Source organism: Aphelocoma coerulescens, chromosome 2 (assembly GCF_041296385.1).
Source record: "Aphelocoma coerulescens isolate FSJ_1873_10779 chromosome 2, UR_Acoe_1.0, whole genome shotgun sequence".
NCBI classification, from domain to species: domain Eukaryota; kingdom Metazoa; phylum Chordata; class Aves; order Passeriformes; family Corvidae; genus Aphelocoma; species Aphelocoma coerulescens.
The window spans coordinates 113,476,174-113,494,125 of NC_091015.1; the positions used below are offsets into that span (position 1 = coordinate 113,476,174).

The 17,952-nt window shown below is 39.4% G+C and overlaps 1 protein-coding gene across 3 annotated transcripts in view; it reads left to right on the plus strand.

Moving 5' to 3' along the window:
* SPIRE1 (spire type actin nucleation factor 1) overlaps positions 1-17,952 on the plus strand; it is a 128,251-nt gene that overhangs the window by 51,539 nt on the left and 58,760 nt on the right. For all 3 annotated transcript variants that reach the window (XR_011148340.1, XM_069004396.1, XM_069004397.1), the window contains exon 3: positions 3,739-3,975. Coding sequence is in view for 2 of the 3 variants with exons in the window: in XM_069004396.1 (XP_068860497.1) it covers positions 3,739-3,975 (237 nt within the window). In the remaining variant the exon portion in view is untranslated. The remainder of the gene's footprint in view (positions 1-3,738; positions 3,976-17,952) is intronic.

A 17,952-nucleotide genomic window follows, 5' to 3' on the forward strand; every position in this document is an offset into this window, starting at 1 on the left:
ATTTGGGTTTTGGTTTTGCCACGTGTGTAAAAGGAGTGTGTGGGTATTGTTTTCACATTGTTTTTAAAGTCAAAGTGTTCCAGCAACTTTATCACAATCTATTAGAAAAACACTATATAATATGAGTCCAGACTGGTGTAGAAACTGCAGGAATACTCATGGTGGGACAAAATTGCCCTTTCACTAATGATTTCAGCACAGCAAAGTACAAGTTCAGTCTGTGGGAAATGTTTTTGTGCTGGGGTTTTTTTTGGTCTGAAGCCATGACTTTCAAAAGAACTTGATGAGAAGGTGTAAAGCTTAATAATGCAGACTTCCTTGTTTATTTTTAAGTTTATTTATCCAATGATTGATTTCCAGAGGTCAGGTCATTTGCTGAAATTTCAGTCAATGAGGAACAAATGAGTTCTAAAATTCAAAGAGGTAGATTTTTTTTTTTTTTTTAACCTGAATTGAGCAGCATTATTTATTGTTAGTGATGACACTTATTTCAGTGTCATGCAGTTGTTTTGGGCTGTCAATGTGCAACTCTGTGGTTTAAAAAAGCTTCACTAGGTCCATTCTTACCCTTGTTTCTCTTAATATAGCTCTGTTTTCACGTGTAATTGAAAACTATGTCAGTACTTGTCACTGGTTAGGTGCCAGAAGTTTTTATTTTGTGTTTTTATTTTATTTTGTTGGCTGGCCAACAGTACAGTTTATAACTTGTGATTTCTTTGTAAATAATTGATATTAAAAAAAAATGAAAAGTGACAGTCCCTGATTATCCAACTCAAAAGCCCCACTTATTTATCAATTCATCCATTCAACTTTTCCTTTTTTTGTTTGTATTTGATTTATATTACAGGCAAAGTGACAGCACTCATGCATTGAAGTAGTAATCAGTTGACTTGTGTATTTTGCTTCTAGTTAAATAGACCTAAAAGTTCATTTGTATGAAGTTGCATTAGTAGTTTTATCCATGGGAAGATGTGTTGACAATTCTGTGACTTTTGTTTGATATTCATACGGCAATTGTGTGGTTTACAGGATCCTTGGTAAACTGATACTACTGAAAGTGCTGAATGGTTTCAGTTTTAATGCAACTCAAGGCAAAGTTACTTAGTTAAGTTGTTTGCTGCTTTGTCTTTCAGCAAGAAGAATCTGTGATACAGACAGACAATGAGTAAATATGGTTTTGATCCCTTCTCCTAAATAAGAAGCTGAGAGACTGAACTATAGCTCTGACTTGGTGTTGTTACAGGCTTTCGTGTTGTGTCAGCTTTGCATGTATTAGGAAATCTGTTCATAGTACCTAAAAATGCACAAACCATATTACTGAGCTGCAAAAGCCCCACTGCTGATACATCAAAGAAGGCAGCCGCTGTCATCCAGTTTTGGCCACGGTGCTTTTGAGTACCTTAATCCTCTTCCCAAACAGAAGAAGGCAGAGAGTGTGCTTTCTTTATCCATCCCCTCTTCTATTTTTTTGAAGTGTTGATAGCAAAATCCAGAAACTCTGTTCAGTAGCCATCACTGCATGGCACAAGACATAATTTTCTTTGCATCTGATCTGGACATTTCAGTCTTCATGTATGCTAAGCCCTTTCAAATGTACTTTTTTTAAAGTTAGAAATTACTCATGTTGTATTTATTCCCAGGTGCTCAAAGTATCAAAGTGATTATTCAGTTATACTTCATTTTCATTTCAGTCTCCTTCAAACTGTTATTCTTTGTTCCCTTTCAGTTGCTGAAGGGATTTATATTGGAATTGTACTCAGAACCTGAGTTACAGGAAACACGTCTACCATTAGAATTCATATATTTTACTTTGTGTGACTTCAACATTTTCAGATTTTTTTTTTAACAATGCAAGTTTTGCAAGACAGTTACTGCAGAATAGCTTCCATAAGAAGTGAGCAAGATATACTGCAAATATAAGTTTAATCTGTTAGAGCTGTTTTTAAGGTCTGTGTCCTGTCTCCTAAGTGGGTCATGGCAGAAGTCAGGGGAAGGGAATGAGAACTGAGCAAGAAAGCAGCGATGCTTCCCTGGTATACTTTCCTGTCTCAATAGCATTTCCCAAGTCAGAAGCTGTTCTTTGAACTGAAAAAATTATTACAGTTTTTTCTTCCTCACCAATTTGCCTAATCACTTTCCTTAACTGCATTTTTAAATAAATATGTATAAACACATTTCAAGGGAATAGCACATGCAAAATTTTTATATTGAACCAAGTTACCAAAATTATTGGAAATAAATTATAAAAGAATGAGGTTTATGTATTGGGTTTTAAATTTGTTTTCTGTTTATTAGCCACTGTCTTGCAAAGTGAATTTGCACTGCAAAGTAATGCAACAGAGGAATGGAGTACACAAGTGTAAAGCTGTCAGACTACAGCAATCATTAAATTGTCTGTCTAGATAAATTAATGGGAAACGATTTTAAGTCTTTGCTAACCTCCAGCCTCTCAGACCAAAAATACTTTGTTTTGCTGAAATAAGTAAGCAGATAGAGTAAAATTTAATGTTTTAAGAATCCCTTTGTGTTGTCCTATTTACCCAAATAGAATTTCAAAACTCTGCAGTAAAAAGTGTGTCAACCAGGATCATTCCGAAGGGCAGATTAGAGAAAATGGCATTTGATGACAAGGTTTGGTATATTTAGAAATGCTCCTCTTATTAAAGTTGCTGCTGTGCCTACTACTCCTACACTGGAGTCTGCTAATTTGTGTGACATGCTATCTATCCCAACACACAAGGAAGATCAGAGATTACATGCAATAGCTCCAGTCCTACTTCCATTGTCAGACAAGGATCTTCCAGCAGTGACATTACCTTCTTGTGGTTTACTATTGCAATCCCATTTTCCCTTCCCTCTTCATTAATACCCATTTTCAAACTCCTCAGTTTGAAATGCCATCTCTTTACATCTTGAAAATTCTAGAAGCTCATAAGGAAAATAATTAATGCCAAGAGACAAAATGTGCATTTAGCATTGTGGGATGGTCATGACAATCTTTTCCTAGCTCACACTGAGTAAGAGGTCATCAATTTGCTTTGCTCTTGACACAGCACAAATAAGAAGCCTCAATTCAATGAAAAATTGAGGTACTACCTCATCACTATGAAATACAGTCATTGGTAGTTTCAGTGGAATATGTGTGCCTCCACCAGCTGTGCAACAGGCAAAGGAGTTCGTGTGGGCTGCTGTCCCAGTGCTCAGTGGGTAATACTGGGACATCCACAGCTGTGTCCAGATGCCTCACAGGTCAATGAAGAGATGCAGAAACTGAAGGGCAGTTTCCAAGTGTCATTAAGCTGTGGGAAGAGGAAGGTATCTTATGTTAGTTTATTCTTTCTTTTAATTTCTTCCCACCTGCCCCACAAAAAAAGATCATGTGAGTGCAATATAGTCTTACAAAGTAGAGTAATGTTACTTTGAGGTTTGTAATATCAGAAGAAAAAAGGGAAAATAACCTTAAAAGGTCCTGCTTTGTTTTTAAATGATGGATTTTTATTTCAGGTATTGAAATAAGAAAGTGGTAGGTATGTGGTATGATCTGCTCTTGCTTGTTCTATGCTGTATTACTCAAGTGCTACTGTAGGTATTAGCAGATAATTTTTCTCTTTGATGTTGATGTTTATTGCCCTCTCTGTGACGGAGTTTGTTATACAAACACCAAAAAAGCTTGTTCCTCACTTGACCTATTCATTCATGTAAATGGCATTAATATATTTTTCTTCTTTGTTTTTACAGGTTATTGAATCACTAGGGATTATTATATATAAAGCCCTGGACTATGGTTTGAAGGACAATGAAGAGCGGGAATTAAGTCCCCCACTGGAGCAGCTTATTGACTACATGACTAATGCCACAGAAACAGATGGGAGTAGGGATGAAGGATACGATGCTCTGGATGAAGGAGTGGAGGATGACAATGATGATGACAAAGAGGAAGTTGAGGCCATTCACTCCTATAAAGATGTCATGAAGGTACAGTAGTGGGCAATTTATATGGTAGTTCTGTCAATGAGAAAATCAACTCTGTTTCCTGTGTTATTGTTCTGTGTGATACTGGCTGTGTCATTTTCTGATTTCCGTGGTCCTCTCAAATGGTTTGCTTGTGAAAATGACATGTAGTATTATTTCAAGTTTGACAGTAGGGAACAGAAAATCCATGATCAACTTTAGCATTGGATGTGCCATTAATATCACAATCTGATTTAACTCCTGCACTGGATAGTCAGCCTTCCAGTGTAAACATCTGTTGAATTACTTTGTGTAATCTTGGATACTTCATGGTGTGTTTCAATTAATTCACCTTTTCATTAGCAGGTTATTAGTGTAATTATTTCTTATCAGTTCCTTTGCTTGCCACCCTCCCCTCCTGAAGCACAGGAGTGCTTTTATTAAGAGTAGCTTACTTGTATGGAGTGAGTCAGGACACAGTATTTCACTGGTGATCATTATGGTTGCAGTTCTTGACCTGAGTTGCGAAATTTGGGAATATAACTTATGAATTTTAATTGTGACAAGTTCTTTAATGTTATCTGGGCTACTGTGAATAATCATTTAAATGTGTTAACCATCTGTTTTGTACAGATTAATCTTCTGTGCATGTTTTAGAGCCCAATGAGCTCTTAGTGCAGCCAGAGGTATTAATAAGCATGGTTAAAAAAAAATTGTATAATTGGTTTACTCATAAATTATCTGAGAATTTAATACAGGTTGGAAAACGTTATGCTAACTTGTACCAGGGGATCGAGCCATTTATAGTGCTTCTTCATAAATGCAAGTCATATCTAAGTGCACCACAGAAATTAAGTGTCAGGGTAGAAGCTGAGACTAGAAGAATGTTCCAAATAGCCCATCAGAACACATTAGCACTCAGAAAAAAGACCTCACTAAAACCCTTCAGTTCTGCTGGGTTAACAGTAGAGAGAAGCTCCTAGGATTTAAGGATTTGGGAGAGGGAGTAACTTTAAGATGCTTTTGCATCCTCCTTGCATCAGAAGTAATGCTAAATGCTTAATGCCTTTATTTTTTCTCCCTCCCTCAGAGAAGCAGAGGCCAGAGGGAGAAACAAATGAAATGGCCTTTTGCTCCCCTGTGATGGGGAGGGCCCAGCTGGCTGAACTGCTCTGCCCTTCAAGCCCCTGCCACCGCCAGCCTTGCTGAGTCGGAGCCCTCGCTGTGCACGGGTGCTTTGCTCTCTCCTCCCTCTGCTGCTCCCTGATACCCAGTTACCTGCTGCAGAGGGGGCCAGCAGCACCCTGCTCAGCCCCCATGAAACTGCTGCACACAGTGTTGAGGAAATGTAGAAGATTGATGGGATACATCCTCCTTTCCTCCCAGTTTGGCAAAAGGCTGTGAATTGGTGACAGTCTAAGTCAGATTGTTAAGAGAAAGTTTTGCTTAGTGCAGAGGCAGACAAGACCTTTCTATACACAGAGCTTCCACAGTGGCTTTGTGGAAGTGATTATTTTGCAAGGTCTTCACTTGATTTCTGCAAACAATAAAAGATAAGTGTGGAAAACTTTGCTGAGCTGCTTTAGGTACACTGGTGTACATGTCCCTGAAACACAAAAGCAATAAGAAAATTCAACAGGTTTCTTCAGTGGTTAAGGCCATGGAATGCCATCCTTTTCATTTGGCTTTGTTAATATCTCTGCTAGTCTGAGGTACCTACCTGTTTGTATGTTTTAAAATCAGCATCTTACATTTTATTTCTTCATATTTTGTTAATAATTTTATATCATTCTGAACATATACTGCTTCTGTGACTTCATCTTAGTAAACTGAAGTTCAGCTGTCGTTTGTACATCATCCTAACTTTTACTCCTCCATCCCTTGGAATTCTGTTTTATTTCTGTTGTTGCTTTTGCCTAAATTATGTGCTGCAGCCTTAATTCTGCAAATTACCTTTATTCCCTACTCAGTGTTTTTACTACATTGACAGTACTAGAATGGCAGCCATTCTGCCATATTTTTGACATGAGTGCAGATCTGCAAGATCCTTTTTTCTTGGCTTAATACCTTTTTAGGGGTAAGACCATCTTTTGCATGTTGCCTTCTCTTTTTTTTTCCCCTCCAGCAGTGGTAAAATGTTAGAGGCTACACCCTTATTTACCCAGTGACTGTTTCACAACAGTGGTGTGTGGTCTTGTGACCATGAGGCTCAATTTTTTTAAGTCCCTCTTGGCAAGACTCACTGTGAAGCTTTTTCCTCCACAATTTGTAGTGAATGCTGAAGCAGATTTGCTTGTTGAGTTGAGAACTGTTGTGCTTGCCTCCCCTGCATTCTCTACATCACAAACTTGGAAAATGGTAGAGATGGCCTGTGTGCTACTGATTTTTAAGGTTTTTGACTATGTAGTCTCCAGTCTGGAAATGATTTTGTCCTTGAAAAGTGATTATATTGTTCCTCCTTCTCCAAAAACTGTCATTGTCTGGTCCAAGGCCTGCGTGCCACTAAGACTGAACTTTTCACCATTAATCACTAACTTGGGGGAGCATATTTTGTGAGTAAAATACAGAGGTAGTTAAGATATGTGTCAGGTTTTTCTGTAATGTGAAGAAAGCAAGGTCAGTCCTGAATCCTGCTCCTGGCCTGGGAAATGCTGAGTAACGTGGCAGACACTGATTCCCAAGAACTGGGAAAAGGGTAAGTGCTAAATAGTACTGCCAAGATCATCATTGGCAAAGCCGATGGGGAAGACACAGACAAGCTTTTGTGCTGCTACTTGGTATATTTGGCTGATTTAGCTTCTGATTTCCTTGGCAGGACCAACCTGCTGCCCAGACTTGACCTACTGTTTTTAAAAATGCATCTGTGAAGAGAGGAGACATTGGTTGCCAGAAGCTTTTAGTCTTTGATATATTTCCGATGTGTCAGCCCTGCTGCAAATGAAGGGAGAAATGGAGACAGTAAAGACTGGACATTTTCAGACAGATGTTTTCTGTTGTTTCTGTTTTTCTTTCCTTGTTTGAGTCCCTCTCCCCCTCCCCATCCACTGTGTGGATGGTATGGGAAATCTGTTGGCAGTGCCGGGTTTGCTGTGCATTTACACAGGTGTACATACACAGAAATCCCAAGGGATCAGGAGCACATCAGGCTGACAGCACATATACACCTTGGGAAGCCTTGGTCAACAGAGAATATAGACAAAGAAGGCCTGGCATGCTGGGTAGTGTTGGGCTTGCTAAGGGTGTGGGAAGTCCTGTCATGTGGCACCTTTATCACAGCATGGGGCTCTCCCTGATACTGAAACAAGATGATGCAGTTTATCAACCTCTTCCAGAGTATGCTCAAACCCTAATTCCACTCCTAATCTTCACATTATCACACTTCTTATCCCACAGATCTCTGCAGTCAGATGGTTTAAGCCAACAACATTTTTCATGTTAACCCAGAGGTCCTTTCTTGCAATTTATCAATATCTTCTGGCTTGAGCCCCAACCCTAAACCCAGTTCCGGTATTACGCATCATTCTAGGTCAACACCCTTTTCTAATTCTAGATGTAAATGTAGCCACATAAGGCTTTGACAGCAAGTTTTATTCTGTGCTGATATTTGCTGGGCTGAACTGCCATCCTAGCCCTGTTGTTTCTTCCAGAGTTGAACATCATCATAGCCAAATTGCTACTGCCAGTGCTAGGCTTACCTCAGCCCTTCTGCAGAACAGAGGTGTTGTAGAGGTGTTGTCAGTTGTACCTGCAAGCCATGACAGTAACTTCTGTCACTGCCTCACTGCCTTTTTCTGCAGGTCTTGTAGAAGGTACATAAAGGAGCCAGCACCCTTCCTGAACCAGTATCTTTCTCTTACTTACGTTCACCTCTCATCCCAAAAGTTAACTCAATTTTTTAACAGGAATCTTATCTGTAGCTAAGCCACACCTTCTTGTCTAGGACACAAATACAGGTGGATGGTCTCTGGTGCTCAATGGCTTCAAGTCCCAGGTCTTACCTAAATAATCACTATTAGGTAGTTCAATAATAGTGTTTGTTAATTCTGACCAAAAACTTACTGTCATGCAACTGCTGCTTCACAAAGACGAATGAGTGACCTAGGTCCCATAGTAAACAAAACTCATACATAGAAATCTCCATGCTGACTTAATTTGTATGAAAATTTTTTTCAGAGCTGCATGGTCAGTATTGTATTATCTTGCTATAAGAAATGTAAACAAGGTCGCAGATTGGAATATTTTTATTGGTAGAAAATGATGGTTGTGCTTTGCAAAGAGGAAGAATGAATTGTTTCTCTCAACCTCAAACACTCCTCTCCCATTTCAGTTATTTTAATCATTGGCATGATCATGAGATGAGAAACTTGTGTGTCTAGGTGACTCATATGTCTTGGTAGTTCAAGGATATGACTGACTCCTTTCAGCTGTTAGGAACTGAAATTTAGAGTGGTGATATTGATCTGCCTCTGTTTTATTTTGAGTCCTCTGATAGTAGTACAGATCAACCATCTATGGCATGGGTAGGGTTATAGGGGAAAAGAAAAGTATGTCCTGTTTCAATGCAATTATAGGCAGGATAAGAAGATCTGCATTTAGATCTAAGTATTTTGGAGACTCCCTTCTGAGTCTGAGGACTATTATCATATAGATGCTAATATTCCCCATGTAAGTATAATATGGGAACCTGTCAGAGAGGAACCAGAAAATGCAGTTAAAAACAAGTCAGGGTATTTGTTTATGACAGACAGTTAAAGAGTTCATGTTACTGGAATTCAAAGGCCCATAATTTTGTCTAGTCCAAGCTTAGTAAGGTGCAGCTTTCTGTGAGTGTAATTCAGTTTAAGGCTGGGCTGGCTTAAGCATTTTTGTATGGGCCTGCAAAACAGTATTTATGCTTCATTTTAAAACAAGCAACTTGCAGGGTACTCTGTAACTCTGTGTGAAGCTGGTGAAGATTTGGAAACTTACTGAGATGCTAAAGAAAGTTCCAGATGTTGCCAATTCATTTATATTAAAAAGGAATGCAGTATCATTGGCCATTTGTGAAAATTCTCATGCTCAAAAAAGACAATTGATCCTTTCCCTTCTCTTGGATTCTGTACTCACATGTTTATGTGCTGGTCTTTATCTTGGTGGATCTCACTTTAGAAAACCTTTGAAATTACAGTGGGTTGGAAGTCCTCAGTTTTCTTCACTTCTGTTCTCACAGTACTTGCTGGCTTGAACAAAAAATTATTATCTTCCACTCATGGATCTTCAGTCACACAGACCTGCTGTCTGAGACCCCTTTTGTAATATTGGGAACCTCCTGTCCCATCTGTTTGGGTCTCTGAAGCCATCTAGTTTTTGTACCTCTTAAGTTCTGAGGAAGGCAGGTTCTCCCTTGGCTGTTCCTTTTTTGCAGTTTAACTCTTTGGGGACTGTCAGCTAGAAAGAAACCCCAAAATCTCCCAAAGTGACTTTGTAAACACAGCCCCATATCATGCAATGACAGGACACCCTCGGGTGGATGCCCCTGGGCAGTTTGGGCCTCTGAAGATGAAGTTTCATGGTGCTTCTCTGACCAGGTAGGTAGGTTGTATCAGCACACATCCTGGCCACCCTTTCTCTCTGTGCTGCACTGATAAAAGTGGGATTCTGAGTTCAGCAGTGAAGTCACAAGGATGAGAGCTTATCTCCTGTGCTCAGGAGATCTTGACTGAATAGGACTCATCCACAGGCCTTTTCTTACTGTTTCACCATTCTTTGAGGGAACTTGGAGTTGCCTTAGAAATGCAGTAAACATGTTTTTTCTCTTGTCCAAGCAAGCCTTGTGCATCATAGTTATTCATTCAAAACACAGTGTGTTTCTCATGTCTGTGCTGTCACCTTTGCTGGGATCTGTGTCACCTATGTGTAGTCAAAGCATCCCAAAAGTTTATTTGTTTGCCTTTGTTCTTTAATCAGTTCCTTCATCTATTTTGTGCCACGAACAATTGTGCAGGTGCAACTGAAGAGAAAACAGTGTTCCTGGCTGAGTCATGGAAGGAGTCAGTGTTTGAAGCTCCTGTACTGTGCAGGCCCATGGAGCTGAGCTGAGGACAGACTGTGCAAAATAAAGCAGGAGTGTCTCTCTGCATGTTTGAGTGTCTCTCTCTCAATGTTTGAGAGTTCATAACATATGAGCAATATCTCCATGTTGCTGGTATTAAAAGTATTTACCAATAATAATAGGGCTTTGATATGAAGGGCTTATACCTGATGTACTTGCAAGGAAGTTGTCCCTCAAGACTTGGTCTTTCCATTTAAAAAGAACTTTTTGTCTTCCTTACTTTAATTATTCTTGGAAACATTCCTTCCATCAGTGTGGTCTTAGATAGATTGGAGTGTTTTACTCCAGCCTGGGAGACAAAACCAAATGACCTTTTCTGCAATGATTTATGTCTCACAGTAGCACATCTACACTGGTTAAAAACCCCTGTGCCCATAATTCACATAATTATACTGGTATAACCTGTCTAAGGTCTAAAATAGTCTGAGGAATCCAATTAGTTGTCCAACAAAACCAGGAAACACAGATGGGGTGTTCAGATTACTTTTATGTACGGGGAGGGAGAATACACCTGAAATGTGTGTGTGGCCCTTATGCATCTAAAAGAGGCACAGTAGGCCAGGGACTTCTTTCCCATGTCTCTTTTATGCTGTAATTATTATAAATAATTTATATGGGGGTAAAAATAAAGTTCCATATTTTAGTGCAGGTGGAAGGATTCTTTGGTGGTAATGGTGGCCCATAATGCATAAAAGGCAGAATCTGTCACGAGAGAGCTCCAGTTATCCCATAAAAAATACAAGTTCTAAAACGTGCAAAGCATTCTGTTAGAAATAATACAAGTATCTGAAGATACAAGTATCAAAGAATCTGTGTGAGCCTGCACTACCTAAAATATACCCTGGAGACTGAAGAGATCAATGAGTGTTTACTTTCACAAGGTATGTTCTGTTTGATCAGATTAATTTGAAATTCTAAGTAATGACTGGAAATCAGGGTAATGGTCAATTAACACAGTAAAGCTGTAGTGACCCATAACAAAGTGGGAAAAGAGCAGAGCCACGATTACAAAAAGGACCCATATCTTCTCTGTCCTACAGTTTAACTCCAGCACTCAACAAAGCAATGCTGCCTGGCCTGGCCAAAGCTGGAGGGATCTGCTTGAGTCTCCCTCTCCAACTCTTAACCTCCCCTCTTCTCCAGGTGTTAAAACTGATAACTGCACAGAAGGCCATGATGGGTTTTTCAGATTCACTGTCAGCCTAGTAAAGGCAGTAGATCTGCTCAGAAAAATTAGCCAGGACAGCAGCTTGTCTTACGTTAGGATTTGGCAAAGGTTCATCTTGTCAGAAGTGTTTCCACCCATGTAGACTTGGCAGCCTTGGATGTTTGTGGTGTTGCCGGTAGCTTTTTATCTCCGCAGGCTCCTTTAGCTACTTTAAAAGTGAAGGCCATTCTTACACAGGCTCGCTTGACATCTTCTATCGTGTCTGTAAGGTACAAGCGTTTGCTTTCCATGTAATGCCAGCATCCCATAAGGGATAACCCATAGGAAATATCCAGTGTGGCTTCTCAGGACTGCCAGCATTACTAATATTGTGTGTGGGATATGTGTTTTCATAGACAGGTAAGTTAATAGTGACATGCAAAACTGATGGGCAGTTTTCTCATGTAGTATTATGTGCTGAAGATTCCCAGCAGCTGCACTCACTGACCATGTTCAAAACAGCAGATGAACTTTCTTCTGCAGTTTTTATGTTGTGCATATGCAGCTCTTGTTTGAAATAGGCACTGTAGGTGTTCTTGTACCTCTGGTGCTCTATGGGCATGAGAGAGGCAGGATTTATAGGGTGGGGAGAGAACTTCTTAATTAGCCAGACTGATTTAGCTGGGGGAAAATATGTTATGCCTTCCAGGCTGAAAGACAAGGTCCAGTGGCAGAGTCTCCAAGTGCTTGTCTGCTATAAACTTTGGAGTCTCTAACTTCTCTGAGGTGTTAGAGCCTCACAATCCATCAGCCTATTCAGGAGAGAGGTTAAGAGGAAAAGTGGCTGTGGATGTTTTGCCTTTTCTAGTTCTTGCCAGGATATAAATCATGGAATGTGAGTGTGCTAAGAAGTTTATCTCGCTGATCGCAGTTACGTAAAAAACTATGTGCATTTCAGTTGACAATATTGCTAGTCCAGAGTCACTTACAATAATATAATTGTATTGCCAAAGAAAATGGAAGCAGCATAGATGCTACAAAATTACTTAATTCCTTACAGAGGCATATTGTCCTGTAATAGCAACATGGGAAAAAGAAAGAAATGGAGGGAGGGCCCTTTAATTAAGCCACTGTGATTTTCTTGCTTTTGAATTATTCAAGAGGGAGCCTTGGGCTTGAGGCAAAGTTTCTTTTGGTGCATTTATTTCAGTGCCAGTAACAGTATAAAAAGAAATTAAACATTTGGGGGAAAGTTCACAGAATTGATTTGAAAGTACCATTAATTGTCCAAAATAATAATATCTCTCTTTTATCTATGTGATTTTTTTAGTATACTCTTGACTACTGTGCTCCCATTGTGCTATTTTCTGCTCCCCTTTGCTTAGTGTACTGTTGCATGCTGTATTTTAGAAAAATATTTAAGTGAGATAAGGCCGTTTGGTACAAAGAAATAAACAGTGTCTGCTAGACTGTGCTGACCCCTAAAGATCCGCATCTAAAAGGCAGGATATCATATTTATCCCAAAGATTGGTCTGAAGACAGGGCATACTTTGCATTTCTTAGTAAAAGGTTTTTTACAGTAGGTTTTTGTTTAAAACATGTAGTTCCAGCATTCTTAAATAGTATTGTAACTGAAGCACTCCTAAGGGGTAGCTTTCAAAAGATTATTGTCTGCAGGATGCATGGCCCCGAGTGTGTTTTAAGTGATTGATTTATAAATATTTTAAGTGAAACAATACAATGGGAAAAGCAGTATTCTTTTGGGTGATGGCTTTAGTGCATTTCTCACGTAGTTTTAGGTTTGCCTCACTGCAAACTTTGGACCATACATCCCAAAGCTTGTGCATATATAAGTTGGGTATACGGAATTGTGGAGAATGATTTGAAGATTTTAACCTAGCAGCCTTTCTGAAAACTCACACTAATCTGTGCAACTGAATAAAGTGTTCCCAAGAGATAAATTCCTTGAATCTACTGAGCTTGGCAGAGCATTTACTGAAGGGAAGGTGTAGGGCAGCCTGGATGCTGTAGAAAGATAGCAGGCATGGGAATTCAGGGGTTTTATGTGAGGAGGCAAAGCAAACTGACAGCGCTTAGTAGCAACCATGAGTAGTTGTTGTTTGGAGACCCAACCTAAACCCTCTAAGGAGGAGTATTTAGCTGAGGGATTGACAAGGACAGGGAGCTCAGGGATTGTGCTAAGGGCAGGCAGCTGCACGCAGTGGCAGAGCTTCATATGCTGTTTTCAGTTTGCTTTGTGTAAAGCCTGTAAAGAAGGCACTAGGAAGACTTTTCGGAAGCTTGGTTGAATGGAAAACAGAGGCGTTTTATTGCCTCTGCCCTGAAGAGAGAACAAAACCCTTTGTTTTGTTGTTATTTATCTATTTGCATCTCAGAGAAAGAGGCTAGAAACTTGATTTTAAGCACTAGAAAAAACAGGCATTTGTTTTGTAGTTATTGCATTCATGTTGGCAGGGAAGAACATGGTACTTTGATTTAAGCCAAAAGAGAGTTGTATGGTTGGGGTTTTTTGGGGTGGGTCGACTAGGTTTGGAATTTTTTTGCCTTCTCTTAGGACAAAGCAAGCTTGGAGTTGGGACAAGAAGGTCTTAATGAGCAATTGTATTTGTTTTTCCTTTTTGGCATGCCAAGATTTCTTGATGTGACCATTAAGAGCAACACTTGCTTTAAATCAGAAAATTCTCATGAAGCCAAATCTCTTTACGAACTGGTCTCTTCTAATCAATTCACATCTACCAATCCATTATATCTTACTATATGTAACAAGCCCCCCATACATGTATTTTATACAGTCACATATATTTACATAGGTAGATGTAAGATATCACTATCCTCAATCCACCTTTTAAAAAGGAAAGATTGTAAGGTGATGTTTAAAAACATGACAGTGTTAAGTGAAGAAAGTGAATTATAGAGTTTGTTTTAAAAAAATCTTCTGTGGTAACATGTGATATTAAAAAAACAAATAAAAACCTGAAATTTAGGCCACTATTAGCAAGATTTATCAAGTCTTTCCATGTCTGGACAGAAGCAGCATGTCACACTTAGAACTATTTTTAATGGCTCAGAGGTAAAAAAAATAAGGAATATGTTTTCCAGGCAACACACTTTTGGAAATAAAAATACTCAGTAAGTTACTTTTGTCCTTGTGTTTGCCCTTGTGTTTAATTTCTTATAAACCCATATAGAAAGTGAAGGGATTCTTGTACCTTAGCTTGATGAAGAAAGCTGGGGACAGTTGGTGTAAATCCCTTCAAAGTAATTTTAAAGCAGCTTTGAACGTGACAAGTGTTTAAGTGAATTACGTTGATAGACAGGTTTCATTAATTAAAGTGATGTCATTTGGTGTCTTAAACAGTTGTCCTGATTTTTCATTCTGGGCAGTGTAACTGGAGGTCAACACGTGGTCAGCTTTACTTTGAAAGTAACCACTGTGCTCCTTTTAAAAGGGTGATGTCAGTCCTTTTCACATCTGAGTGTGCTGGTGAGCAAAGGAGGGTGTTTATTGCAATTTCTTGCCCTGGTAATGGTGCCTACTGTGTTTGGAGCCAAGGCACTTTGCCGGGGACTTTCCAGTGAAGTCTGGTTGCCAGAGACACTTGGCCTCATGGTGTCACCTTCAGCAGAAGTGCTGAAATCTGTCCATACCAGAAGCCTTTAAAAAACAAAAAAGCTTACCTCGGAACACTACGGTTGGGTTTGCTTTCCTACCTGGGAGAGGGAGAGAGGGAACATGCCTGCTCCCTCCAGGTGCTCTCCTGGTGGCCAGGAGATAGACGGCACCCATCTGCCCTCAGCCTGGCTCTGTGGTCAAGCGAACAGGTAAAACAGGATGGCGTTGTTGTGTTCAGGACACTTCCTGCTGTGAAGGTGAAACTGAGGAGGTTTGTAATCTCTGGGCAGGTATTGCTTGTGCCTGGGTGCAGGGCAGCAAGCAGCTGAGGGGAGATGACCAGCAAGATAACTAGACACCCCCCACAAACCTCTATTGTCTTATGTGCCTACCACAATAAAAAGATTATTAATTTTCTTTACCAGTCTGACAGATAAAGATAACCTCTCTTTGAGGGTAATTTGGCAGCTATCTAGACCTTTTAATGAAGGTGCTGCAAGCAGAGTGGTTTTGCTGCAGTTCCTTGTAGTGTCATGCAGAGTTTGAGGGATCTGAGCCCCCCTCACCTTCCCTGCCTCCCCCAGGTTCCTCTTGAAGCCGTCTTTCTTGTGGGACACTGATGTATACTTAAGGATAGTGGCAAAAAGTCCTTTAGAAACCATTTTGGGCTTTTTGACAAGAGAGTGATGTTTTAAGTTATCTTTGCAGACTGAACAATCTGTAAGCTTTGACACCCATCAGTTTTACACCAGACTCTTGGTAGATGTGATGGTACATCCTAAATTCGGTTCAGAGCTGTTGACTAACTCCAGTTGAGGCACTTTGCCAGTCTTAGGTATATCCCTTTATCCATTGCTATAATGTTCAGTATGAAGTTGATGTTAAATTGGCTTTCATCTTGCTGAAGGTAGCAATATTTGAAATAGATGTATATACTTGCATTTCTAGCTACTGTACTTTGCTCTGAACTCGTTTTTTGAAAATATAACTACCCTGACTTTCAGCCTTCAAAAGTGGTTTTATCATGAAAAAATGTTAGTATAGAAAAGAGTTGTCCGAGAGTAACAATTGGTCTTTGAGTACATGCAGCAGAGTGCTCTACCATGATCACCCCTTTGATAACCTTACTCTGTGTGTACTGAGGTCACTACAGTATTAATTACCTTCCAGAGATTTAATTCCTTTATATTTCTGCTTTAGAAGGCATTGATAGACTTATCATGTAAAAGCATCTATTTCAATGGACGTGTAGTAGATGCCTCTGCAATTGCCAGGGGTTTTAAAGGTAGCTTTGAAGTTGAAGAACTGAACTGGGAGTTCCTGCCTGACTTGTAGAGATATATCTTTCAAGATGTGTAACTGAGAACAGGTAAATAAGTACCTATGGTGCAGGTCCTTAGAGTGCTTGGCACAAAATAGTTTAATTATTTTAAGAGCTGTGTTTGAAAACAAAGCAGTCATGCAGCACTTGACTGGAGAACTAGAAAAATGGTTTGCCTCCCTCCATTTTCTCTTTTTCCCCTCAGATAATAAGATTTTGATGAAGAGGTGGCTGGTAGCTGGGTTGTGGTGTGTGGGGTTTTCGTATTGTTGGGGTTTTTTTGTTGAGGACACATCCCTTTTACTGAGAAATATACTTCTTTCTACAAGGTTCCTTCTCAGATAAGAATGGTAAGACTTATCTGATATGGTTGAAATAACCTAAAGTGCAAAATTACTTTTATGCTAATTAAAAGCAAGGTAATAAGGGTTGGAAAGATTCTTCAAATACTTTAAACTATGCATATGTTTTCCAATGCATCTTTTTCTGAATGTGCAAGTAAATCCATTTCCAAAAGAATGCTCAGCATTTAAAAGTACAAGTAGGTTTATTTGAAAATATAACAAACTATGCTTGTTTTTGCAGTCAGAGATTGGCCTAGGTGCATAGGTTGGCCTCCTTTTACAAGTGGCATATTTTGAAATAAACAAGATAACTGTTACAGAGAACAGTCAAGCCCTAAGGAAGAGGAAAAATGTTCTTGTATGTAGTTTACTAGCAAGAGACAATCTCTCTTGCTGTCCATCTTTGGGTTCCCATCTTGTCTTGAGGTCTGTGTTGTCATCTCTTTTGGAAGCAAAGACTCATTGCTCTCCCCCCAAGAAGTTATGATGTGAGAAAACTAATATATTTTAAGATTGGAGCAAGAGGTCAGCCTTTAATGTATTAAAATGTATTAGAATCTTCACAATCTCTCAATTAAAAATAATGAAGGTTATGTTTCATATCTATTCCTATGAGTTCAGGACCTAAGATTTCAAGAAAACTGTCAGTTACTGCAGGATGCTTAATAATTCACTACAGTTGCCCATCCTAAATGTTCATATGGAGACCAAGATCTTTTGAGCAGATAGAAGTGCAAATGGACCAACAGAGCAAGGGAAAATGTGCTGAAGCATCATATGTGATTTGGTCAGTGATGGTTTTGATCCAGAATTTTTTTATTTTCCATATCAGAAAAGATTCCTGACCAGCTCAGTGGGCTTTGCATTGATCTCAGATGCATCAACAAAATAAAATTCGTAATTCCTAATATGAGAAGGGAGAAAGAATATGTGCAGGCATGGACTACAAGGCTGTGACAGAGCTGCAGCAGCACAACTACAGTCCCCACATTGCAGACTCAGCACAGTTTGGGATACATGAAGTGGCCTTGAATACTTGACAGAGTGGTGCTTTTACTCCGGTTGCTGCCATTGGCAAGAAACGTGTGGAGGCAAAGCAGCAAAGTTGTCTTTCCCTCGAGCCCCTGAGCATTCAGGGCAGTATAAACACCATCTGCAGTCCCTACAGGTGGTTAATCCCACCTGTGTACAGGGAGTATGTCAAAGCCATTGGCTCCAGGTAATTCAATTTCTAGTAATTACCATACTGGAGACAATTTCCAGGAATGAAGTGTGTGTAAGGAAAAGGACGAAAAAGGGCACCACCACTACAAACAGAGGGAACTGAGGAAAAAATAACACTTTTAAAGTTCTGATTTATTGGATATCTGTTCTGCTTGAATAAGCAAGGATATATATTTGAATCAAAATTACTTAATCAATTTAATCAATAAATTGTGGTTAAATAATTCTGTTCATACCTA